The 27818-nt window shown below is 37.1% G+C and overlaps 1 protein-coding gene across 1 annotated transcript; it reads right to left on the bottom strand.

Annotated features, from left to right (window-relative positions):
- Nucleotides 1-336: 336 nt before the first annotated feature.
- On the bottom strand, nucleotides 337-20231 carry TOMM70 (translocase of outer mitochondrial membrane 70). The gene is made up of 12 exons (XM_070942742.1): nucleotides 19939-20231; nucleotides 15502-15675; nucleotides 12632-12758; nucleotides 12089-12198; nucleotides 11280-11428; nucleotides 9186-9393; nucleotides 8150-8284; nucleotides 7695-7802; nucleotides 7402-7518; nucleotides 5962-6059; nucleotides 2980-3102; nucleotides 337-1981 (listed from the first exon to the last, which is right to left on the bottom strand). Exons 1-12 carry the CDS (start codon nucleotides 20200-20202, stop codon nucleotides 1828-1830), a joined length of 1767 nt encoding a protein of 588 aa, XP_070798843.1. The 5' UTR covers nucleotides 20203-20231; the 3' UTR covers nucleotides 337-1827.
- Between the last annotated feature and the right edge of the window lie 7587 nt (nucleotides 20232-27818).

The raw sequence follows: 27818 nt of genomic DNA, 5'->3' as shown, positions 1-27818 counted from the left end.
CAGAGTACTGTAAAAATTCTGAAAAATACAGCCCAATCATGAGTCAAATAATGACAATGTTAGAACAGCCAGAATCCTAAAAATTATGTCTTTTGAAATATCCAATTTCACACTTTGTGCACATTTTGAAGACAATTATAGTCTATATTCACAATTGGGGTATTTCAAGGCTGAAACTCATCCCTAATATGGAATGGGCTTTCTCCCTAAATTTCAGCAAAGAAAATAAACAGAATTTTAGAAGTTTCATTAATTTCATTTCTGTAACAGTTTCTAATACATTTTCTTTACCCAATTACAGACAATTTCCAACCAACACCCTAGACCACAGATGTATAAAGATATCTGAACATATTTATTTGGTGACTTTACATGTATAAGTCATTTACAAAAAGAATCATATGCATTGTTTCAGTGCAACTTTAAATATCTGAACAGGCAAAAATTCTGATAATTCGGAATGCTAGTATTAGTTCACACATGCTTAATTCTTCATTGTTTTCAAGAGAGAAGTGCCTATATAGCCATGCAAATAAAAACCCCTTTGAAAATATGATGCAGTCATGGTAGGGAAATGAGATGGAGACATAGGAAATAAAGTTTCATTGCACTGCTTTTTTTGAAAAGCTGAAATTCTAACTTGAACATTGAGCAATATTATTTGACTTTGCTCAATCATTCCAGGTCAGCCACTGTCTTTTAATAAGTGAAAAAGACAACAATCTTTGGGGGAAGATATTATAAATATGATTTTATTTCTTTGGCATTTGTAGCAAAAAGAAATTCCAATAAAGGAATACTCAAATGTGCTACACAATGCATTTCAGATAAATTGAAATAGCACTACAAGAATTATGGATTGAATTTACAAATAACAGTGGAACAACTGATAACATCTTTTCCAAGTACTCTAATTCAAAGACTGTTTAAACAGAACTAAACTTTGTATAGTGTAGTATCAATACAAGAAAATATTGTTTCATGAAAGAATAATTAGCTATAGTTTTCAAATCAGTCAGACCTTTTGAACCAAGCATCATTCCAAGGCTCTAAACTCTTGTATGACACAGCAATTGTAGCATATTGTTTTGAACAGTTCCAGGATTTCTTAGGCAATTTTGCTATTGTTGTTTTGAAAAACTCTTTAATAATAAAATTATTTCTAAGAATGCTCAAATCAAAATAATTTGCTTTCGGAACACAGAACATCCTCATATGACAGCGAATGAGCTATAAACTGTTTACGAGAGTGTCCTGAAAACTAGTATAGCCACTGTCTCATATGAAACAGAAACCAAAGGGAAGTAAGGAAATGTTTGCATATGAGATCTTCTTTTGGGAAAAAAAAGCTTCAGTACCTATTGCCACAAAATCTTCCCCCTCAAACAATTCACAATTTTTCTTGTTTCCCCAAACCTAAAATAATGAAAAAGGATTCTTATATATATAAAATACACAGCACTATTGTTAAAATCAACAGAACAGCATGTTGCATAACACTCTTGTGGTTAGAACCAGTCATTCACAACAGTTACCATTAAAAAAAGAGTCAGATTTTTATTTGCATGGCCAAAATAATCTTTGATCCCCTTGCAATTTTGTTTTTAAGTTTCTTCTAACAATTATTTGATGGGGGAGGGCAAGGGGGGGAATTGCTTTCTTTCTTGAATAGCCATTTCCACAACACCTAAACATTTAACAGAATTACAACAGCACAAAAAAAAGTAACTTCCACCATTCAACACACTGCAACAGTGTCTTTAGGACTAGGTTGAAGCGGGCAGCTTTACTTTTTAAAAGATCATTCCTCCCCTATTCCTTTTTGTTTTACAGTGTTGGTGGCTTCAATCCATATTTTTTAGCAACTTCTGTCTGGGCATAAGCAGCATCACAGAGTGAGTAGAGGTGAGCCATTTCCATTTCTGATTTGGCTAGATTAATAGCTTTGTTGAACATTTCAATGGCTTTATCCAGATTGCCCCTGCAATAGTGAAAAATGTATTATAAAAAAAGAAGCAAAGACTGATCTGGCAACAAGTAGAAATCAATCATATATATTTAAAGTTTAAAAATAGTCTACAACTGATATGAAGTTTAATAGAACATTAAAAAAATATACTGTATTTTTTGGAATATAAGATGCACCCGCCTCTAAAAGTGGGTAGAAATGTCTGTGCATCTTATACACCAAATGTTGCCCACTCTCCTTTGGCAGTTTTCAGCCTCCATGTGTCGTGTTTTCAGTCTCCGCGTGCTCCATTATAGACCCGTTCCAGGCTGCGGGGATCGCCACAGCACATCGCCGCCTCCGCGTGTTGCGTTTTCGGCTGGTTCCAAGAGGAGGATATTACCACCACCACCACCAATCCCCACCACTTGGAACCAGCCAAAAACACAACACGCAGAAGCCAAAAATGAGAAGCATGGAGGCGGCAATGGGCTGTGGCGATCCCTGCCGCCTGGAACAGCTGATTGCAAGTATTCTGGGAGGCCAATCCAACCGCCAATCAGCTGCTCGTGCTGAATCAGGCTGAGATAACGTGTTGAAGCTGACCTGGCTGTTTGCTGCAAGGATGCTAGTCAGATGAATACCAATGGATGCTGGTAGGTAGAGGCAGAATTTTTTTTTCTCGTTTTCCTCGTCAAAAACTAATGTGTGTCTTATAACTCCGAAAAATACAGTAAATTATAAAATTTTGGAAACAGCTGCACGGCCACCTCCAAAAAAACTCAAAGGTTAGGCATATCTGATCAAAGGAAAGACTATGAAAACATTTTATCTTTAAATTAAATTGATAATGGGAAAATTTGATGATTGTACAATATAACCACAACAGATTCTTTTTTAACTAATATCCAACTCTGCCTGAACTAAACATATGTTAATCGAATTCTACAGCTACTGAGAACAATTTATAGTATGTTGTTTCCAACAGTAATTCAGAATTTTAGATGCCAAACTTGAAAAACTATATTTACCTTTGCACTTCAATTGTCCCCATGGTTTCATATGCAAAATCACATTTGTTATCAATTTCAATAGCTTTGCTTATAAGTTCCAAACCTTTATCTAAATCTTGCTTCCACTGAAGCTGAAGTAAACTGGAAAAAAATCATTACAGATCAATGGTGAATGTTTAGTCCACAACTCATGTGCATAAAAATGACAAACATATTCCTGCTGAATCAGGCTTGGATTCATTTTCACAATAGCTGGATACATTTTAGATGAAGCAGAAATCAAAACATGTCCCTATTTTTGCTATAATTTACAATCACAGGTATTCAGAAAAATAGTTACACAAAGTAACAAATGAATCAAAATAGCAACCCTTGATAGATTTGCTCTCCATGAATTTACCCATTCTCATTTTAAAATTATTCAATTACTGGTCATCATAAAACTCTTGCAGTGATGAACTTTACAGGATCATGTAAATACATATTTTTTCTGTCTGAGCTAAATATCTTTTTGTACAGCTTCACTGTACCCCCATTGTAATATTTTGAAAATGAGAGAAAAAAGCTTCTCTCCATTCACTTTTGTCCATACCAAGCATCATTTTATACATCTCCCTCATCTCCTTTTTTCTGGCTAAAATACTTTAATTCTACAGGCAGTCCTCGACATATGACCCCAACTGGGACTGGAACTTGTCACTAAGTAATGTGGGCAGCGAGTCACAACCACTTTTATGGCCTTTTTGTCAACGCTTAATGACTTCCCCCATTGACTTTATTGCAAACTGGCAGGGAAGGTTGCAAATGGCTATCATGTGACCCCAGGATGCTGCAACCATTGTAAATGCTAAGTGCCCGAACTGTGATCATGTGAATATTGCAATGGCTGTAAGTTCAAGAACTGATTGTAAGTCCATTTTTTCAGTGCTATCATAACTGAACAGTTGCTAAAGGATTGGTCATAAGTCAGGAACTACTTGTGGTCACTTTAGAAAGAAAGGTCTTTGAGTACTGGATCCTTTCTGTCACTGCACACAGATCTGGCATTCTAAATTCAAGTTCATGGTGTCATATTTAAAAGAAAAAAAAGTAATATGAATGTTTTGGCATCTCATTAACCCATTTAATAGTTAAGCAACTGACAAACAGAAATAATGTAAACTTTCAACTTTCACATTTGATGCTTAAATCAACAATTTCAGACTATGATCCACAGTAATAGTACAGTTACAAGAAAAAGTATGTGAACCCCTTGGGATTACATGGAGTTGTGCATGAATTGGTCATAAAATGTGCTCTGAACTTCATCTAAGTCACAACAATAGAAAAACACAGTCTGCTTAAAATAATACTACACAAACATTAGATGTTGCCATGGTTTAATTGAACATAACATGTAAACAGTCACAGTGCAGGGAGGAAAAAGTATGTGAGCCCCTAGCCTAATGACTTCTCCAAGAGCTAATTGAAGCCAGGAGAGAGCCAACCTTGACTCCAATCAGCGTGATAATATTGGATGTGTTGCTGACAGCTGCCTTGCCCTTTAAAAACACACACCTGTTTTGGGTTTACTGGTTTCAAGAAGCGCTGTCTGATGTGAACCATGCCTCGCAGAAAAGAGCTCTCAGAAGACCTACGATCAAGAATTGTTGACTTGCATGAAGCTGGAAAGGGCTACAAAAGTATCTCCAAAAGTCTTGATGTTCATGTGTCCACGGTAAGACAGACTGTCTACAAATGGAGAAAGTTTAGCACTGTTGCTACTCTCCCTAGTCGTGGTCATCCTGTAAAAATGACTGCAAGAGCACAGCGCAGAATGCTTCATCAGGTAAAGAAGAATCCTAGAGTGTCAGCTAAAGACCTACAGAAATCTCTGGCACATGCTAACATTTTTGTTGACACATCTACAATAAGGAAAACATTAAACAAGAATGGAGTGCATCGGAGGACACCACGGAGGAAGCCATTGCTGTCCCAAAAAAATATTGCAGCACGTTTGAAGTTTGCAAAAGAGCACCTGGATGTTCCACAGCACTACTGGCAAAATATACTGTGGACAGATGAAACCAAAATTGAGTTGTTTGGGAAGAACACACAACACTGTGTGTGGAGAAAAAAAAAGGCACAGCACACCAACATCAAAACCTCATCCCCACTGTAAAACATGGCGGAAGGAACATCATGGTTTGGGGCTGCTTTGCTGCCTCAGGGCCTAGACGGATTGTTGTCATTGATGGGTATATGAATTCCAGAGTTTATCAAGACATTCTGCAGGAAAACGTACGACCATCTGTCTGCCAACTGAAGCTCCGCAGAGGATGGGTGATGCAACAGGACAATGACCCAAAGCATACAAGTAATTCAACAAAAAAATGGCTTCAACAGCACAGAATATGCCTTCTGGAGTGGCCCAGTCAGAGTCCTGACCCCAACCCGATTGAAATGCTGTGGCATGACCTTAAGAGAGCGATTCACACCAGACATCCCAAGAATATTGCTACACTGAAAAAGTTTTGTGAAGAGAAGTGGTCCAAAATTACTCGATTATTGTGCAGGTCTGATCTGCAACTACAGGAAACGTTTGGTTGAGGTTATTGCTGCCAAAGGGGGGTCAACCAGTTATTAAGTCACATACTTTTTCCTCCCTGCACTGTGAATGTTTACATGTTATGTTCAATTAAACCATGGCAACATCTAATGTTTGTATAGTATTATTTTAAGCAGACTGTGTTTTTCTATTGTTGTGACTTAGATGAAGTTCAGAGCACATTTTATGACCAATTCATGCAAAACTCCACGTAATCCCAACGGGTTCACATACTTTTTCTTGCAACTATACTTAGGACTAAAACCCAGCTATTTTACCAATAAAGTTTTATCATGATTCACTGAACAAGTATTCTGTACTATAATTACTATATTAGCTGTATTAAGAAGTGCTACTGTATAATTAAAAATTATGTCACTGTATGTGAATTTAATATTAAAACAAATAGTTACCCCTTATGAACGTAGGTAGTAGCATTATCTGGCTCAAGATCAATACATTTATCATACATATCATCAGCTTTGCTAAACTGTTGTTGGTCTGTTAATGCCTGCATGGAGACACAATAACAACATAGTTCATCCATGAATGTTTAATAATAAATAAAATATTGTTGTTTATTATTAAATTTATATGCCACCCATCTCACTATCTAAAGCATCTCTGGCCATCTTACAATACATAAAAAACACAAATATACAAACATTTAAAGCATGAACATTAATTAGACAAAACTAGGAATTAAGTACCCAAGAGGTACAGGGGCGGGATCTTATTCCTCCAGCATAAAGTGACGCCATCGTGATGCCAGGCCAATCGGCAGAGTTAGATTTTGAGGCCCTTCTGGAAGGCCAGGACATTGGAGGTGGATCTCACTTCTAGCAGCAAGATGTCCTAAAAGGTGGGGAAAAGGTTCGTTTTCCAAGATCCTGTGAGCTGAAATTCGTTGACCGACAAAAGTCAGTAAAGCGCCCCTTCTGCCAGAATGAGTGGGGCAGGCCAACCCTATTGACAGTTCCTCAGGTAACCTAGAATCATGCCATGAAGGGCTTGAAAGGTCCAACACCTAGAATCAGACCCAGAAGCAAACCAGTAGCCAGTGCAGCTTGCTTAACAGCAGTGTTATATGTGTTACTCTAGGCCCTCTAGAACTTTCCGCATAGTTGCATTCTGTGCAAGTTGTAGCTTCCAAATATTCTTCAAAGGTAGCCCCATGTACAGTGCACTGCAGCGCAACCCCATCCAGAACTAAAGTTGCTAAACTTCCAGATCCCTAGGCTCCTCACACCCATAGCCACTGAGTGTTGGCAGAGTCCAGCTGAAATTTGTTTTCTCCCATCCAGATCCCCTCAGCCTCCAGGAACTGCAAAAGGGCAGAGACAATAACACTTGGGACACCTGGGACAAAGATATATTATTGAACATCAGCAGCATCCTGATAATATTTCATCCTGGGATGTCTGATGATCTCACCCAGTAGCTTCATGAAGATATTAAAAATATTGTAGAGAGTACTAAGTACTAAGCCCTGTGATGCATCATAAAGGAGAAGCTGTGGTCTGGACCTGTTACAATTAGGACTGGTCTTGGTAAAAAAAAAAAAAAAAGCCAAAATCCTGCTCTCATCTACAAATGTGATAAATGCTGTTTCTGTTGCAAAACAAGGTTTGAAGCTCAATTGAAAGGGTTCCAGATAATTCATTTCATCTAAGGCCCTCTGAAACTGCCATGCTGTTCTCCTAATATATTTTTTTAGTCATTAGCACTTACATATATTTGCATTATCTCCTACGGTGTTTTGCACGTAACATCTCTTACAAGAATATTTTATATTGAGCTGGTTCATTATAGCACATGAGCTTTTTAAATAAGGGACTAAAGAAATTATGTACCTGGGCATACAATGCATAACCTTCAGCACACCTTGGAAATTTCTTAATAACATCCTCAAAACCTTTCATTGCTGCTTGTACTTGCGAAGTATTATTTCCAGTATAGGCTTGACGATACTGCAACAAAAAAGCATTATTGAGTTAAAAAAAATAAAGCCTTAGTAGAAAGCATACATACTCACTCCCAGGTAATTGTAAGTGCAACTTCTAAACTTGCTATAAATGATATTATTTTTCTAAACAGTTTGTGAGATTATTTTACAATAAAGCCTAATAAACTGTCAAATACTCACCAAAGCAAAACATTTCTGTGCCTGTGCCAAGGCAGAATCTGGGCGCAAACGGATACATTCATCAAAATCTTCTACAGCTTCTTCTACACGGTCAAGCAAAATTTTTAGCTGAAAAAGACAAAAACTATCAAATGAAAGAAAAATCACCACTGTAATACAGTTACCAGTAAAAACATACTCACTCAACCTTATTACATGGTTGAATTCTTTAGAACCCTAGCAGATGTTTACAAGTTATGTAGCATCTCTCATAATGTCATTATTATTAAACTTTTACCTCGACCAAGGTACTGATGAATGTAGAATTATCACTTCAATATGCATAATTTAGTACACAGTTACAGTAGTTACCATTTATTATTTTCAGTCTGTTGCAATTTTTCTCCTGGAGTTATCCATACAATGAAACATCTGATGAAATGTGAAAAATATTAAGGTGGTAGAATAATCCCTACCTGTCCTCTATGATGATAAACATCTGCATTCTGAGGATCAATATCAGCAGCCATATTGAAGTCTTGAGTAGAGAACAAAGGCTGTTGCTGCTGCATATACATACTTCCTCGTTTGATGAGAGCATTAGCACGAAGCTGTTGAGAAGAATTAAAACCGTTATGCATTTCTTTTGCTAGATATTTCAGTTTTATTTAAGTATCTTTTTGACAGTTTCTTTTTAGATTTAAAAGCTCTCTGCACTAGTAGCTCAGGTAAAATCTTAAGTCTCTTCTTTTGGACTTTTTCCTGTCACAAAATGGCTTGTACACAATGGAGACTTAATGCCGAAATGGTATTATTTACCAAAATAATACCATCCGTAATTCATAGAGCTTCTAAACTCTTGATTGCTAATATCCCTCCAATAAAAACTAATATACTCATGAGAATTAAAACACATCACATATAGTCTAAACAAGTAACTACAGAAAGCATATCAGTAGTGCACTCAGACTGATGTACTTTACTACAGCCAAGGGTCATCAGCAGTTGCAGGACCTCCATAAAGAGGCAGTAAAAAGGGATGGTACAGCAAACAGCATTATTCCCAAGAAAAAAATGGCTGCAAGACTTTTATCAAAAGCAATATTTGAGAAGTGGAATACTTGAAAGAACTGACTACTTACTACACTGAACTTTAAACATTACATTCTGAAGTCTATATCAGAGTATGGGTAGCAAAAAGTTAATCCTGTTATACTGTCATGTGAAAACAGGCAGCTCTAGGAGCAAAGTGGAAGCTAGAGAAAACATAAAATATTTTTCAGCCCACCATAAAATATCAATTGCTTCCCTAGAATTATCAGGGTTGTCCTTAGCACATTTCTTCTAGAGAAGGGAGGAATTTTTGCAAACTTCACATTTGTTCTAAAATTTTGATTTCCCCTGAAAACCACATGATATAGAGCAGGGGATACGAGAACAACACAATCACTTCTCTTCTTGAATGTCACTATTACCACTAAGAAAGGTTTTGTAAATCTACAAAGCACTTACCTTTACATTTGCATCTTCCATAACAATAACCTGATTCAAATCAGGATTGGCAGCATTTGCATTACCAATAAGTAAATAGAATGTAGCTCTTAATAGCAAAGCTTCTGCCATGTATTTTCCTTTAGCTTCAATTTCTTTAGTGCACTCGCTAATTATTTTGTCGTAGTTTTCTTCCTCCATATATTTCTTTGCCTTTAAATAGCCACAGCTGAAAGAAATGTGAAAAGCAGTTATTAATATGCAAGAGAAATGTTTCTCCAGTTCTAATCAAAACGATATACAAGCTATTTCTGAAAAACCACCTAGATGAAAGAAAATTCTCTTTTTATATTTTGTAATAATATTGGACTAGCAAGATTCTAGTAATTCCCAATGCATTTGTAAAACTACATTGAACCAAGCAATTCTAAATATGTGCAAATCCATCCATTTTTACAGATTTGCTATTTATTATTTTATTTTATTCATTTAAATATTTAGATAGCTACTCATCTTCTAATCAACTCTGGGCAGCTCCCAATACAAAGGATTGGGATTTGATTAATTAGATGGCACCCAATTAAAAGGATTGTCATTATACAGAGCCATATTCTTGCCTTAACCAAAATTCAGCAAGCTGAATTGCTTGTGCATTTGATATTTTCTATAAAACCAAATTTCAGATATTCTGTCATTGATTTTGAAAACAGATTTTCCTTCAAGTATCTAAACAATCATTCAAAACTATAAGAAAGTAAAGTATTGTGTTTATTCCATTTTTTTAACTATAGAAATCTTCTATAGCAGGAACAGCCTGACATATTTTGGATTTATAATTCTGATAAGCCCTAGAAATTAACAAGGGAACAAAAAATTATGGCTTCCAGTTGGTCTAAAAAAACAAACCACATCCTCAATCACAGCTTTAATCACTGTTAAGGCCAACAGAGACTATGGTGAGAGCAAATGTATCTATGATACAATGCAGATAAAACAACCAGGAGCGCTAAGTCCACACCAGCATATTTAATCAGCAATACAAAAAGCTACTTTATAGTCCCAAATGTGCTTTTTAAAAAGCTAACTGGACTTTTCCCCCCCCTTGAAGATGTTTCGCTTCTCATCCAAGAGTTGATTTTTGAAAAAGCACCTTTGAGACAACCATGACCTGGATAACTAAGAATATTCATAGACATCACTTTAATAGTCACTTTGAAAGGAGATGGGTGCCAAACAAATTTAGTAATTAAATAAAATATCAAATGAGATAAATGGACCACTGTTCTTAGTACTATATATTCTGATAAGAAAAGTCTAGAATTTCAGTTAGAAGTTTCTTGCCACAGATTGAATAAGTCAGGTAGAGATCCATGTGCTATAACACTGAGTTCCAAATTATGCATGGAATTTTAACTGAAGTGAATGTCCAAAAGGGTACAATCCTGCAAAATTTGTGAGGTAAACTTAGGAATTCATTTCTTCATACCCGTTTCCTCTTACTTTCTATTCCATCCCAGATTCTTTTCCATTCCTGAATTTTGTCTTCACAACTCCTAACTATCTTGGTGTCTCCTTAATGTAACAGCATAGAACAGGGGTTTCCAACCTCCAGGCTGTAGCCCACTACCAGGCCTCAGCCCATTCAGAATCAGGCTGAGCAAATGGTGGGTGCTCGCGTGCCTATCACTCACAGAGAGCTATCCTTTCTTCTCCCCACTGCCAGGCCACAAAGCTGGAAAGGTTGGGGACCACTGGCATAGAAGACTATGTAGCCTCTTGCTTTTCCTGTGTTTAGGGAAATTACTTCTTGGTCTTGAACACAGAGTGGGATTTCAACAGCCATCTCCTTTGGCATTGGCATGTCCCTCCATTCCACTGAAAATCAATCTTCCTCCACAGAATGACTTTTCAGCATTCTGTTACTAAACGTGGCCACAATAAGCTAAAAATAAGCTGCGTCTCACAGTCAGTGAAAGCCCTTACTGTGTATCTACATAAACTCATTTCGCTTTCAAAAAATACAATAAATGGTAATAAAAATAATGTGTTCTATTTATGTATCATATGCTACAATTTGTACTGGAAGTTTAGTTGCTTAACTGCTCAGTCACTTACTTTTCTTTTATTACGGAGACCTCTCCTTCTTTATCTTTATCTTCATCAGATTTCTCTTCCCTTAGAAGAGGCTGAGATATAATGTCATCCGTGAAAGAGCTGAAGTAAGATTTGATAAACTGTGGTGAAGGCATCAAGGGTTCCCGGTTCTATAAAAAGGTAAACATTGATAATTTGAGTAAGGCAAACCAGCCAACCCTATTAAAGAAATAAAATAAACTATCAAATTATGTTCAGAATTTAGCTGTAAATATAGCCAACTGACTTTTCTTCCGATTATTAGCTTTTTCATCCTGTTTGATTTTCTCAGAGCTCAATATTCCATTTGTTGCGTTAAGTGTTAAAGAGACCCTTTCTCAAGAATAATCATTCAATGGAGATGTTTTTGTCATTATTTAGATCCCAGGTAAAAATATTTTTGCAATATTGGTGTACTGACTGATTTTTTGATTAACAGATATTTCTATGATCCATAAACCTTTTAAAACATGCATTGAGAGATATTAGGAGTTGAGAGTAGTTAAAAGGTCAAAATTAACTATCTGATTGCTGCAAACTAGAACCAAGTGTCATTTTAGTGACTTCTATTACATGATCAAAACAAGATATCTCACAGTTCTTGATATGAGTCAGTTAATGATAACACTCCAATAAGTTCATATAAATTCTATGACATTTCATTGAAGTTAATATTACTAAAAAAAGAATTGCATTTTGAATATTCTTATAACTTTACCAGCACAACTATATTTGTGTAACCATTTAAGAAAGCCAATGTTTTACCATTTATTATAGAGAACAAATCATACCTTATATTTGTCTTTGGCTTTTTCTTTCCCAAGAAGTTTAAGAACTTTATCAGCTAGCAACATACTTTGCTGATTTTGAAAGCCCTCTAAAATGCAAACTGCAGTAACATCTGGAAACATAAAGAGAAATTTCTAATCCATTAGTTCTTGGAATGCTATCTAGGAACATGTACTGCTACCAAGTACATTTATATCCCATGGAACAATTAATCCTGATGTTGGAGATGACCAGCTGAGCATCAGTTGCAAATCCCTTAGCGTCCACAAGAGATCTAAGCCCAGCCCAGCTTGAATTCCATTAACTCTTACCTACCACCAATTTGCTTTGGCCATTAGTAGTTCAGATTATTATAGAGCACTTTAGCATACAATAAATCTATATATTCATTTGAACTGCCTGGACTCCTGATTTCCTGAGTTTGACACCTATCCAAATTTAATTTCCAAATTCTCACATCACCATGCTTGAAGAACAGATTTTATTTAATGCTTAAATAATCTTTCTGTTTAATGATGATATATTTTAGTGTACAGAATACTCACCTTCTAAACATTCTTTTTTGTTGTCTAGTTTCTCATGTGCTTTTGCACGCCTAAAAAGTGCTTTCACATATCTGGGATTAAGTTCAACTGCCTTTGTGCAGTCCTGGGCCACTTCTTTCCATTTTTGCTATAGATACAAAAATAACTAATTAACCTATTTGTTCAAATAAAAAAAAGTAATACTGCTATAGATTTCAAATACTTGTAACATAAATATTAACTGTAATCCTGACTAGCGATTAGACCCATATAATAAAGGGGTCACTTTCTAGGCATGAAATCCATTTCTCTTCTTTCCTTTATTTTCACGTGTTTTGCTTTCTTAAAACTACAAAAAAATAAAGTAGTGTTGGCCAGCAAATACTCTCAGGCTCTAGAATGCTATGACAAACTTTAAATTCTGGCTAAACGTGTGGTCACAATGTTGTTCAAAAGATTTACAGGAAGTCAGAGGAAAAGAGCTGCTCAAATCTCTGGAAGCAAGAAATTCCAAAGCGGAAGGCCATAAGAAAGAAGGCTTGCCATCTCGTCCATGTCCACTACATGATATAAACTAAGCAGGCTTTCTTGTGATAGTTTCACCGGATGAGCAGTTTCAGCCTTGGAAAAGTGGTGCTTGATGATATATAACATTATAATATAGGTCATCACCACTATTTGGAAATACTGTTAACCAGGACAATATTAGTAGAAATGTTATTCTAGTATAAGGGGATTATATCCTTTCTCAAAAAAGCACTGGCAATTTTCCTGATCCAGGTCTTCAAATGCTTTCTAGCAGATAGAATTTTTGCTTGCCTCCAAGCTGTTGAATATACATAAAAGTTTTTAACCTCAATCTTTTGTCAGACTTGTAATTCTTAATGTATGGTTTTTTTATTCTGTATTTTAAATACTGTTAGTTGCATTTGGTACCCCCCTCCCCCCCCGGCAATAAATATGGGCTAAACTGAAAAAATACTAAAGGAAAAATCTGTACAGATTACAGATATCATTATTAGGCAGAATCGCGGCAATAAAAATGAGCATATTACCCAAGTTATTGTATCTATTCCGAACGGTCCCTGTTAAATTAGATAAAAAATTCTTTCTGGAGCTCAATAGCATCATCAGGAAATTTATTTGGGAGGGAAAGAAACCAAGGATAGCATTTAGGAATTTACAGGACAAGAAGGAAAGAGGGGGTTTCGGATTACCTAAATGGGAGTTATATCAAAAAGCTGCAAACCTAGTATGGCTGAAAGAATGGGCAACCCTAAGAAATAAAAGACTGTTAACTCTAGAAGGGTATGATCTCCAGAAGGGTTGGCATGCATATCTCTGGGATACTGGGAAGAAGATAAAAACTTACTTCCATAGACATAAAATAAGGGAGATCTTGATACAAATATGGGGAGAGATGAGACAGAAGCACTATAGGAAAATTCCGAGATGGCTTTCCACCATGGAGGCTATAATATATCCAAATGTATTAGAAATGGGTAAAACGTTCAGATACAATGAATTATTAGATGGGGGAGGGAACCTTAAAACAAGGGAAGAATTGATGGAACAAGGTATTTCTATAGACTGGTGGCCATATAACCAAATTAAATCCAGATATAAAAAAGATAAGGAGGAATTTGGCATTGAAATGAGCATAAATGGATTTGATAAGATATGGATGGGTACGGACGACAAAATTTTAGCTAAATTATATAATTACTTATTGGAATACGATATGGCAGAGGAAGTAGTTAAAGAACCGATGTTAGCATGGGCCAAAAATATAGGACAGAATATAAATTTGAACGAATGGGATTCAATATGGAATAATAACCTTAAAATGACAAAGGCGACGGCTTATAAGGAAAACCAATACAAGCTGTTTTATAGATGGCATATGGCCCCAGCCAGGATAGCGAAGATCTACCCCAATTCGAGCCCTAAATGTTGGAAATGTGACCATCAGCAGGGTACTTTTTATCATTGCTGGTGGACATGTAATCAGGCACAAAAATTCTGGAGGATGATATGGGTGTGGATTAGAGAAATAATAAAAGAAAATTTTGATTTTGACCCAAAAGCTTTTCTCCTGGGAATTTTGAAAACTGAATATGCAAAAAAGAAAAAGTATTTAATTATACATATTCTGACAGCCGCTAGAATTTCCTTTGCCCAGTATTGGAAAGAAAAACAAATACCACCTCAAGAACATGTTATTGGAAAAATATTGGAGTGCGCCGAAATGAACAAATTGACTTCAGAAATTAATGACAGATTCAGAATTTTATAGCGTGTGGGACATGTGGTACGAATGGATGGGGGAAAGAAATAAAGAAGGTAATAGAGATTAAATTTTAACTAATTAACAAAATCTATATGAATAGTATTAGATTTAGTCTTAGGGAGTTGAGCACTATTATTTTTAAGTGTTTGAAATTAAATCTAGCTTCAAGAAACAATATCAACAAAAGACAAGCAATAATGTATGTAGATGTATATATGTATATAACTGCACCAATGAACCGAAAATGTACCGATTGTATCACTATATGTTATAATAAAATCAAATTAAAAAAAAAAAAAAAGGAAAAATCTGTACAATATATTTTGGAAGAATTATAGATATGAATATTTAAGCAACAGGAAAATATGAAATGAGAGTTGAGACATGGTTATGTCTGCAAAGACTCAAAGTTCTGTTATCATTTTTAAAACCAAGAGAACTTCATTTTTAACATCTACGTAATTTGATACATTATTAATTATTATTTTTTTTTTGCAATGGGCGGCACTGTGTCCAATGTGCCTTCTGATTGTACAAGAAACAGGTGGAAACTATATTTAAATTGCAAATGAACTTAAATATAGATTAGATGTTTTCATACCAGTTGTTCATAAGCTGCAGCTCGGTTCTGATAAAATGTAGAAAGGTCGCTATTTTTTTCAGAAGGACATAAACTGATGGCTTCAGTATAGCATTGAATAGCTTGTTCGTATTTTCCAGCTTTAAAGTATTTGTTGCCTTTGTTCTTTGCAGCCTGTGCTTTATCTAGAGGACTCTGAAAATAAAAATCATGTATGAATTCTTACAAATGAAAATAGAAAAAAGCCAGCTTTGGTTAAAACTTCATAAACTTTCAAGTCAATTGTAAAGTTCAGTATCTAAACAGCAGAGTTACTACATACATTTCTTTACATACCAGAATTTAACAACGCAAACATTAGCCATAGAACTTTCCAAAGGTCATTTCTTATAACATCAACACACAAATTTGTGACCTACACTTCATTAAAAATAAAAATGTCACATTCTTCTGTCTACCAGAGGTAAGTATCTCTTGCTCTCTATGAAAAGTATTGTCAGCAACCTCTTACTTTGCAAAGGTAGACAATAAACAACGGCTTTTTCTGCTTGCTAGTCATTACAAGATTGACAAAAAAATAGAGAAAAATAGCTGTTCCCCCAAAGGTAGAATATTCCATTTTTCCTGTTTTTCTCTTTACTAAAATTTCCAGCAAATCGGGCAAAATTCTGGGTTCTGCGCTCTAGCAAATGTTTGGCAGAGATTTCAATAGCAGTTCTACTACTGTCTAACCATTTGTCTTCTCTGTATCTCATCATCTCTCTTTTAAGGATGTCAAACAGTTGGGAATGAAAATTATATTGGACCTTCATTTAGTTTGGAGAGCACAGAAATCTATTAACTTGTAATATCTTGTAACACATATAAGGCCATTATTACTTTACAAAATATATTAAATTAGGTGTAACTTAATTATCTTATAGAAGTATACCTGGTGTATAAAACTGAAAACCGTTTCTTCAGAAAATAGTTACAAACTTAAATATTTTCACACCTCTATCCCACATTCATTCCATCGCTCCCCAATATTTTTTTCTGTTGCTTCTTCCTCAATTGTTCTGTGGTCACTAAGTAAACTTAATTGCCAGACATTCAGAAAGGATTCTTCTCCTTCAAGCTATTTCTATAAATCTTAGAGATCTTACAAATCTTAAGTCTATTGATACAGTACTTTCCTCTTTGTGCATAGTGATATTTTGATGACAGGTTCACAGCTTGGAGAAATTACTATTGGAGGAGAAAAGCTTTTTCAAATATTTCTAAGTTAAGGCTCTTTCCCAATACTATATGGCACAAATCCTATAGCTGTTAGCTTGAAGGAACTAATATTTACTAGATTATTTATTTATTTATTATTTATTTATTACATGTATTTATATGCCGCCATTCTCCTGAAGGACTCAGGGTGGCGAACACAAGTTAAGAAACAAGTACAATAAAATCATAATTTAATCCAAATAATTAATTAGTAGTAAATAATAAAGCCCGGAATCAATCAATTATGAAAGAGTTGTCCTGGGAATCATGGACAATGTGTTTGCTATAGCATTGTCACAATCAGATTTTTTTAAAAAATGGTGTGATGGCCTGAATTCTGATGGTCAGATCATTGTAGTTCCCAATTTTAAGTTTCTAATGGTAAACACGACATTCATAAATCATAAAAACCAATCAATTCATCATTTGGTATAAAGATGCAGATCTGACACACAAAAACCTGATTGTGCAAGGGTAGAAATCTTATCCATTCAGGATTTGCCCAATTGGCTTTTGGGTCCATCAATAGTCTTGACATCAGAGCTAGGAAGTAGGGCAAATATTGATCCTCAATAAATACCACACCTGGGACCGGAATCTCTGCCTCCAAGTGACAGGACAAGAAGTTATGGATGGAAACTCATCAGAGGGAGACTAAACCTGGAAATAAGGAGGAATTTCCTGACAGTAAGAACAGTTACTCAATGGAACAGCTTGCGTCACTGGAACTTTTCAAGAAAAGATTGGACAACCACTTGTCCAGGATTGTATTATAAGAACTTGGGCAGGGGCTTGGACTAGAAGATCTCCAAGATCCCTTCCAGCCCTATGATTCTATAGAGGATATGAATGCCTCTATGTTCATCTGGATGAGGAACAAGCAGCCACTCTGTTGCCAGCAGAAACCCTGCTTAAGTTTCTCAACCTGTTTCTAGGCTGGTGTGGTGTTTCCTCACTGCTTGGTGTTTGGTGACTTCAACTTCCATGCTTTGGTGAGTGGGTTTCATGGCTGTTATTGTGACCATGGATTTGTCCCAGGTAATCTCTGGATATGTCCAATACATACTGGCAAACATCCTTGGACCTTGCCTCTGCCTTCAAGCAGCTTGCAATGAACTTGTTTTGGTGGGCATTATGTACAAAAGACCATTTACTAATATGAGGTGTACTATCATCAGCATGCTGATGATCTTCAGATATTTATCATCACCTCAGGTTAGACAGGAGATGCTATTAATGTTTTCTGCTAGTGTCTAGAGCTGTCAGGATCTGGATGTTGTGAAATGGATTGAGATTAAATTGCAGCAAGACAAAGTTGCAGGCTGTTGATCAAATTGCTCTGACTCTTCTGGTATTGTATCTTGAAGAGATGGCAGTGATCCTGAAGGAATAGTCCATGATGTGGTGGCCTGCTAGATTTGTGACTGTGTAACTAAGATACCCAGGTTACACAGATACAGCTGGGGTAAAATTCATTAACATTCATTTGCATATTACTTCAATATGCTCTACCTGGGGCTGCCTCAAGTTTCAATTAACAAGGAGTGTAGCAGCCCACCTATAGCTATAAATTATCTCTGTAAGCATATTGCATCTGGAACTCCAAGCTCTGCACTGGCTTCCTATTAGTTGCTAGGTGTAACTCAAAATATGCACTGTTGCTTATAAAATCCTACATGATTTGGCACTGAGATACTTTCAGGATCAACACCTGCATCCTGAAAGAAGCTTTGTGATTCTTCATTTCTGCAACAATGCATATAAGCATTGCTTCTCAGTGATAACACCAATTTTAAGTAACAGTCTTCTCATAGAAGTTAGGTTGGCCCTCCATTGATGTGACCTTCCAAAAACCTCTGAAAACTGAATTCTGGAAGGCCTACGGTGAGATTATTTGGCATGATTGTTTTCTTGATATTATAGTTTGTTTTCACATGTTAAAATATTTAATTTCTACCATGACATTTATTTAAATTATTATGTTGCCTGTAATTAATGTCATGAGTCTTGAGACTTAAAAGGATGTAAAAAAATACCATTCAACCTTAACTGCATGAAAATTTATAAGTGTCTTTGAGTGTCCAAAAATAATTTTAAGTTAATTCAGCTGCATGTTTGACAGATTTCTCTGAACATATACATTGAAACAATATGAGAAAGCAGTGTGCAATTGGAAAAAGAATTCAAGAGTAAAGATTGATACGCAGATCTATGAAAGCAATACATTATAAGGTTTCATACCTGAGTATGATGCACCTATATCTGGAATATGAAATACTGCTTTAACTACAAATCACTATTTTTAAGAAATTATATATAAAATGAAAACCAAAAGAGCCTGAAATAAAACTCCTTACACCAAAAGATCTTTAATCTTAGAAAGAAAAAAAAAATCAAAAAGAAACATGAAAAAAAATGATGTCTAAAAGTGGATAATGAAAATAGTCCACTTATTCTCATATAATTTTAGAACTCAGTTCCATCAATTAGATATTTAGTGTCACCAATTAAATTCATTAGCATGTCCACAATGGCTATATACTAGTTTATATATTTACACACGGTTTATATATAAACTAATACTAGGTATTAGTTTATATATTATTAAAAAATAATTTTTCAGAACTTAAAAAACGCCAAATTTAAAAGCTTTTTTCCCCAGTAAACAACACACACAATACCACCATTCAAAATTCTGAGTGTAAGGCATGTATCCATTCCTATTAAAAACCATTTGTGTATTTCTCTTCTCATAAAACTCAGAATAGTAACAGAGAAGAGAAGCCTTGACGGAAGGCGAAAAAGCAGTCGATTAAATCTCGAAGACAAACCTGGCCCAGCAAACAAAACCAATTTCGCCCCACCCCCACTTCTTGCTGACTGAAGGACGGCAGCTACTGATAATCAGGTTGCTGTCAAGAAGTCACGTGGCCCAGCCCTCTCTTTCCCCTCGCAGCACAGCCCCCCCCTTCCCCCAAACGAACCGTTGGAATAGGGACCCATGGAACCCGACCCGTCCCCTTCAAGCACTTCGAACCGCAAACTTGCGGCGAGCCTTGCCAACCCCCCCACCACGCACGTGGCTCGCTCGCGCGCCGCAGCCTGAACGCTTGCTGTGGCGGCCTCCCGCTCTTCCTCCCACGAAAGCCCCCGGCGCTCCTTCCCCGCTCAAAGCTAATTTCGCCCATCGCCCCCTCTCACCATCTCGTCGCCGCCGGCGGAGCCATCGAGGCGACTACCCCCTGAAGAGTCGGTGAAGGCCGGGCTGGCTCTCCCCTCGGGGGTCTTCCTCTCGCTGGTTCCTTTGCCTCCGGCCCGAGTCCCACGCCTCCGTCGGTTCCACAAGTAAATTGCTCCGACCCCAATCAGCGGCACCCCGATTACCAGCGCGAGCTGCCAGCGCGGGATCCCCGAGCCCGCCCCGTTTCCACCTGTGGCGGCCTCCAGGGGCTTCGAGGCGGCCATGACTCCCGCTCGCCTCGCGCTTTCAGTGGCGGCGGCGAAGCAGCTGAGGAATGAAAAGAGTCAACGGAAACCAGGGGCATAACGGGAAAGGCGGTCTGGAAAAGCTTCCGCCCGCGGCCTGCTACCTATTACCTCGTATCAAACCCTAAGCTGTAGGGCCGCCTGCTGGAGAGAAAATAGCAGGGCGGACGCGGATTGGGTTGAAAGGAAAGTCGAGGCGCTTGTTCGTTAGACAAGGTGCGGGTTGGGTAGCACGGCGAACTCGTACGTTGACTCACGCAAAGGTCGCTTAAATTTTAATGTTTTAACAAGGAAGTACAAAGGTTCGTCAGATTTGAAAAAAAATTCGATAAGAGTGTGCCTCTGCCTACTAAGTCAGGGGTTTCCAACCTTGCCAACTTTAAGACTTGTGGACTTCAACTCCCAGAGTTCCTTAGCCAGCAAAGCTAGTTGAGGAACTCTGGGAGTTGAAGTCCACAAGTCTTAAAGTTGCTAAGATTGGAGACCCCTGTACTAAGTTATATGGACGGGAGAGTTGGTAAGGCCGGAGACACCCAACAAATTTGTACCCAGCCAGAAGCATGTGTGGTAAAACGAGGATAGGTGCTGAATGAATGCAAATTAAGATAAAATGCTGCTGATCTGAACCAAAACACTTTACCTGTGGGAGGTCTGTAGAGATTCTCAGTCATCTAGGTCACGGTTGTCCCAGAGGTGCTATTTCAAGAGGCAACTGGACTTTGTTTTATCTTTGAAGAGCTTTCAATTCTCATCCAAGAAGCTTCTTCAGCTCTGACAGGACAGTGGGGAATGGAAGGATTTATATTCCTTGCAGACAGCTGGTCATTTGCATTCTTTTAGAGCAGGAGTGTCAATCTTGCGGTCCACGGGCCAGATGTGTCACGGGCTGGCCACCCCGTTTTAGCAAAAGGAAAAAAGTTGTCGTACGTTACATGATGACAACGTGACGCCTTGAATTTGACACCCGTTATAGAGGGTTGTTGAAGCAAAGAAAAATTTACCAGAGAAAAATTGCAGACTATGGGAACCAGGAGCACTATTCAGGTGACCCTGAGGACACAGATAAACCTCCAAGTGCTTCAGTGACCCTCTAAAACACTGGTGTCAAACTCGCAATGTCACGTTGTTACATGACATATCACAACTTTTCCCCCTTCGCTAAACTGGGGTGGGCATGGCGTGACGCACCAGCCTGCAGTCTAAAAGGATGCAAATGACCAGCTCTCTTCAAGGAATATAAATCATTCCATTCCCCACTGTCCTGTCAAAGCTGAAGAAGCTTCTTAGATGAGAAACAAAACTTCAAAGAAAAAGTCCAGTTGCCTCCTGAAAAAGCACTTTTGGGATTACCTATGGTACCCACAGCATGGGTGAAATCCAGCAGGTTCTGAAACGTTCTGGAGAACCGGTAGCGGAAATTTTGAGTAGTTCAGAGAACTGGCAAATACTACCTCTGGCTGGCCCCAGAGTGGGGTGGGAATGGAGATTTTGCAATATTCTTCCCCCAGGAGTGGGGAGGGAATGGGGATTTTGCAGTATCCTTCCCCTGGAGTGAGGTGGGAATGGAGATTTTGCAGTATCCTTCCCTTGCCACGCCCACCAAGCCACACCACGCTCACCAAGCCACGCCCATAGACCTGGTAGTAAAAAAAATTGGATTTCACCATGACCCATAGGTGTGCAAGTGAGCAATCAATACAAAAGAAATACATTTGAGGTTTGGTCATGGGAAAGAATGACCAAAGCAAAATTTCAAAATGATTATGTGAAGGAAGAATGGGTTTAGAGGTAAGAATAGATGTAGAAAGTCATGGTTATAGAGAGCTGATGAGATATTCAGAAAAGGAAGGGGTGAATAGTTTATAAAGCACAAAATACATTGCTATGAATTAATATATGAACTGGCTTAACTACAGATAAATTTCTTTATCTTATATCTTGTACTTTATTGAGCTTACTATTTTTATTCCTTTATGTGTTTTGCATAATATTGTTTACGCTAAAATGGAGTAGCATGATTGGAATAAAAGTATGTAATTTCATTACAGAATAATTATTTAGCTTCATATGCAATTGTGGAAGGGAGTTTACAGTAACAACCTCTGCCCCAATTTATGCTTATTTTTTTGAAGAGATGTTGTGTAATTCTTCCTGAACTTGATGACTTCTAAATGTACAGAATTCCCAAACACTTAATGGAATTGACATATTGACACTTGGTATTTGGCAATTTTGTAAGGGAGTTTCCTAAAGCAAAGCTACCTATGAATGTAGAAAGTCTTTTGCACAATTTTAATGTTTTCTTTTTTCCCTCTTGAAAACAGCATCTCATATTATTTTGCTGTTAATGAAACGTTGTCTAGCCTATTGCCAAACATGATGGCTATTTTAAAATGAATTTGCCTGAATATTGCTCACCTGCAGATAAATTACTTCCTGAGTTGCTTCTATCGGTTTGACTGTAGTGGTCAGTGGAGGGAGTTCATTGTATTTTCTTCCTATTTTGTTTCCTGAAATATTTAGTTGAGGGAGAAGAAAAATGGGGTTTGTCTCTGGTATACAAGCTAATAAATGTTTGTTTGATTCTCTATTTTGATACAAGGGTGCAGCTGTGATAGTTGAAGATGATGGTATTTGCCTGCCTGATAGTTTCATTGGTGGTAGGTGCACTTTAAACACTGATGGTAGCTTTCCTGGTGGTTTTAATGGTGGAAGAGAAAACTTTGCCATAGCATAAACATCTGTGAAACTCTCCTGAGAAAAGAAGAAGAATCATTTTTAAATTAAAAACAAGATAGATATTGTTGTTTTTGAACTATACCATGTTCTTTCAAGGGGCATAAGTTGCAGAGCTGAAAGCGTTCTCATAGGTTTTGTCTCCTTAAGTAGTATTTAAAGAGACAAGGTAATTAATAATTTGCATTATTTTCAATTGGCTACTAATAAAGGTTAAAGAGAGATATAGATCCTTGATGTTCTATAATTAATTGAATCCAAGTTAGAGCTTTCTTCTGGAAACAGCATCAAGAAGCCAATTTGCCTGAATCTCTTATTGCTTTAAATAACTCAGGCTACTTTTTCCCCTTTCTTTTAGGTTTCAGGAGTTCTTTATCACTAATTTTCTGAGTATGCAAAGACCAGCCATGTTAGGGTGAAACCTATACAATACAGGTAATCCTCAGTTTATGAATGGAGTAGAGCCTGCCAATTACATGCGTAACCCGAAGATTCATTGGTTGGATCATGTTAATTCCACCCTGCTTTCCCCAATGCATTTGTTAATCAAATGCACAAGTTGTTAAGTGCACATGAGGTATCTCAAGGTGGGGAAGACCATGGGGGGGGGCGGTTAGTGCTGGAACAGGCCACTTGCTTCCCAATACCCAAGGCCTCTCCCGACCCACTGAGATATCTCATGCTCCTTTGGGGTCCCCACAGTTGCTTCCCCACACTATCCTGCCCTGTTGGGTCTCCACAGGCACTGGGCACTGTTTTGCTACCTTATTGGATTCCACTTGCTCCTTCCCATTCCATTTCTGATCGCTTAGTTAACTTTTTGAAGATCTCCAGAGCAGGCTAACTTACTCCCTGAAGCTGCTCATTCAAACTAACCACCCAACAGCCAGCAGGAAGCTGCTGCAGTGCTGCACAGGCCTGGACCAAATGAGGCCTGCAGGAATACTGGGCTCATGGCAGAAAAGCAGTAGCCTTTTACTCAGATGTTGGTGAAGCTGTAAGAACATGATATCTAAGGAAAACAGCTTTACCAGCATCTGAGTAAAAGACTTCTGCTTTTCTGCCATGAGGCCAACATTCCTCATGGCAGAAAAGGCCTGGGTGGGGCCACAGCAGCCACCTCCTGGCTGTGGGGTGGCTGGTTTGAATGAGCACTTTCAGGAATTGGGGCATGAAGGCAGCCAATCAACAAGGAGCTTGTTTCCTTTGTCTCATTGGTCTGAACCGATTCCATCCCATTATGAATATGATTTGATTTAATTTTAGTTTTCAACATTTTTTTTCAAGTACCGAAAGGAATCAAAAGAATGAAAGAAAAAACCCTACATATTACAAAGAGCAGTTCTAATCAGAAAAAGAAGGACCCAAAACAGATGTGGGGATACATATAGAAGAAGTATATAGAAGAAGTATAGAAGTATAAGTATCTATAAATTATTATAGATTGGCTTTTTAAAAAAATTCCGAATGAAAGAATAAAAATAAATTGATATTGTTCTGTTCTCTAAAATTGCAGATGTTAATTAATGAAGGGCAGTCCATGAAAAGGAAATAATCTGAGAAAATTTAAATGTGGCAACATGCAACAAAATTTAGTATGTCCAGCACATCTTTTTCTTTTATGAGTTGGCTTTTGTAATCTAACATTTTAGTAAAATTGTGTCAGAGGACTAATTTTGCTTTAGATGAAAACCAATACTAGATAGTGAGAAAAGGCCACCTAAAGTTTTTCAAAGCAGCACAGAAAGGTCTAAGAAAGATAAATGGAGAGAGAATTAGGTTAACAATTATAAAAATATTTACCTTGGTAATCAATTCTTAACTTTATTATGGGTCAAAATTCTGAATAAACATGCATATAATATTTGAGTGTAATCATTATAAGATGTTTGTTCCCAACTAATTGGGATATGTAACTGAAAAATATTTTCCACAAACTCATGTTTCTGTAAATCTAGATGACCACAAAGAAAAATAGCACTAAATATTTAGAGCAACTAGAAGAGTGTGTGTGTCCCTATTTTTATTTCTTCCCAATAAGCTTATTTTATCTGTTTCTAAACTATGTATGTAATTATATAATTATGTAATTTATTCCTATTGGCAACTTTTTAAAAGAAAGGGATTTATTTTCTTTCCTACCTGAGAGTATATCCTGGTTATCTGCTGCTTTGTAGGCTTTTCCATTATTTGTAAGAAGAATCACATTGGAGTTTAACGCATCAGGCAAGTGTTCAATAGAATTCAGATATTAACCCATCACCATTTGCACATAATCTTCATTGAGAGCATCAGTCTGTATTCATTGTTCATGATGTTTTTCTTCTTAAGAATTAAGAAAACAATAGTTTTGAGCTTAAAATGGAAGGGTTTAATTTCAATTCGACACACTCTCATGATAAACAGGTAAATAAAATAGATCAATAAGTGTTCTGGATGTTTTAATGGTGGAATTAAGGAAACTTAAGTAGGCTAAGGAATGACCAATGTATTGCTGGTGAAGAACAGGGAGCAAAGATGATTGGACATGAAGTAGAGCCACTATTAAGGCCTACCTTGTGGCTATAAGGGTGGTGAAATGTAACTTTGTCTCTGCCCCCATTGTTTTGCCAGTAGTTGCCCAGTGGTCCTGTTCTGGATGACTCAGTGCTTCCTTGGAGGGACAAATACCAAATCCACATAAAGTCTTGCTGTGAGGAATAAGATGTGCATCTGGCAGATAAAATCGGTTACATGCATTCTGTATGGTATTGGACTCTATCTAGCTTTAGAGCAGAGTCTATGGAGATGGAGGGAGCTAGATCTTGCAAGGTGATCTGGGAAGAATTCGAGCCCATGGAACCTGAGGAGATGGACAGTATAATGGTCAGGACAATTCCTGACCAAAATAGAAGGGCTTTTCCGTTGCTGTGGACTCAGCAATAGCTACAGCCCACTATCTCCTAATCTGGGTTCTTCATCTGCTATTTTCCCTTACTTAATTTTGAAGCTAATAATTGTAATTGATGTTTTAAAGGTACAGTTTTAAAACTTGTTTCTGTCTTTTAAATGAGAATGTTATATCCTTGTATTAATACCTGCCTATTCTTTATCAAAAGATATTTCCTTACCCTTAAAGATGCTTTTGTCTGAAGTTTCCTTTCCTATAAGCCAACTTAATTGTTAAGAGTTGTTGAAATATTCAGGTTATTGTCTCACATGATCAAGATCATAGAAGGCCAGCATCAGCAGAATTATTAAATCAGCAATGATGTCACTGGGCAATAGACTAGTACAAAGTTGGCTTTGGAATTAAAACTATACTGGTGCTAATTATCATGAACTATGTATCTTTCTTTATATTTGCAAACCTATTTACTGTGTTTATATTTAACAGAAAGGAAATATGTCTGTGTAATTAAAGTTGTATACAACATAAATAACAAACATGGCTTGCATCAGATATTATTTTTTTCTTTGCCTCAGTAAGATTTTCTTGTAGAACTGTTCTGTATTAGTTCTATCCCCAATCTTTTAGTAGATTTATTTAGACATAGAAGGCAGAATTTATGTTCCCACCAGTACTATACCAACTTGGAAGTGCAGGTTAGATTTTAAAACAGCAGAATATCCCCAACAGAGTGATATTTTGAAAAACTGTTTATATAGAAGAGCCAATTTAATAGCATCAACTGATGTATCAGAAAAAAGTATTAACAGTGGCCATTAAGTGAAGTGCTATAGGCTTGGCAATCACCAATAAATATGTTATCTTTGATATTTATCCCAGTTACAATACAATACAATTCTTTATTGGCCAAGTGTGATTGGACACACAAGGAATTTGTCTTTGATGCATATGGTCTCAGTGTACATAAAAAGAAAAGATACATTTATTAAGGAATCATAAGGTACAACACTTAATGATAGTCATAGGGTACAAATAAGCAATCAAAATCATACTAGGAAACAATCACAGTTGGTTTTAGGACAGCACTGAATTTCAGTCAGTTAAGAGTAGAAGATTGTACTTTGTCAATTAATTTGCTGTTATATAATGTACAAATCATATTATAATTTTTAGCAACATTTTTTTTTACCCAGCTTCTTAACAGACAGTGTACAGTGCAGCATACAGTATGAGTGAGGTTAACTAATGGCATAGGGTAAGGTATCAGTACGCTGATGATACTCAACTTTTACATTTCTACCCATTCCCAATTATGTGATGCTGTGAAGATTCTATATCCGTGTCGGGTCTGGAGATTTGGGTGAGAAACAACTGACATTCATCTGAACCCAAGCAAGATTGAATGTCTTTGGATGTTATGGCACTCTGGTGCTGACAATTTTCCATCTCTCAAATGACATTGTACTGCCCCAATCAGAACCTGTGCACAATTGGGGGGTCCTTTTAATGGCTCCTATTTGAGGAATAGGTGGCAGCCACTGGAAGAATCTTTCCACAACTACAAGATGTATTGTACATCAATTGCATCCATTCCTGAACTGGGAGCCCTACTCACAATCATTCACACCTTTATTACTTGTATTATGGAGTATGCTGCACATGGGGCTACTCTTGAGAATTTGGAAGCTTCAACTGGTTTAAAATGCAGCTGGGCAGGCAGTTATGTACCTCCCACAATTGGTGCATGCTATGTCTCTGTGTGGGTTGCATTGGTTGCCAGTCTTTCTGGATACAATTCCAAGATGGTGAATTCTACAGTATGGGATCAAATTATTTGAAGGGCCATCTCTCCAATCATACTTATCTCTCCCATCAGGTTTGATATGTACGGCCATGCTCGAGTTTCCATCTGCCAGAGAGTGTCATCTATTGGAGCCCAGGAAGAGAGCTTTTTCTGTCATGGATACCA

Source organism: Pituophis catenifer, unplaced genomic scaffold (assembly GCF_029215685.1).
Source record: "Pituophis catenifer annectens isolate HBS135680 unplaced genomic scaffold, rPitCat1.0.hap2 SCAF_4, whole genome shotgun sequence".
NCBI classification, from domain to species: domain Eukaryota; kingdom Metazoa; phylum Chordata; class Lepidosauria; order Squamata; family Colubridae; genus Pituophis; species Pituophis catenifer.
This window is presented reverse-complemented; position numbering and strand designations above follow the sequence as displayed.

What these genes read in the sequence shown, in the direction of transcription:
- TOMM70 (XM_070942742.1), bottom strand. Translation starts at nt 20,202, where the DNA reads ATGGCCGCCTCGAAGCCCCTGGAGGCCGCCACAGGTGGAAACGGGGCG. An exon ending in CCGCCGGCGGCGACGAGATG is followed by an intron (nt 15,676 to 19,938) that starts GTGAGAGGGGGC and finishes TTTTATTTTCAG; the next exon opens with AGTCCTCTAGATAAAGCACA. An exon ending in TTTATCATCATAGAGGACAG is followed by an intron (nt 7,803 to 8,149) that starts GTAGGGATTATT and finishes TGTCTTTTTCAG; the next exon opens with CTAAAAATTTTGCTTGACCG.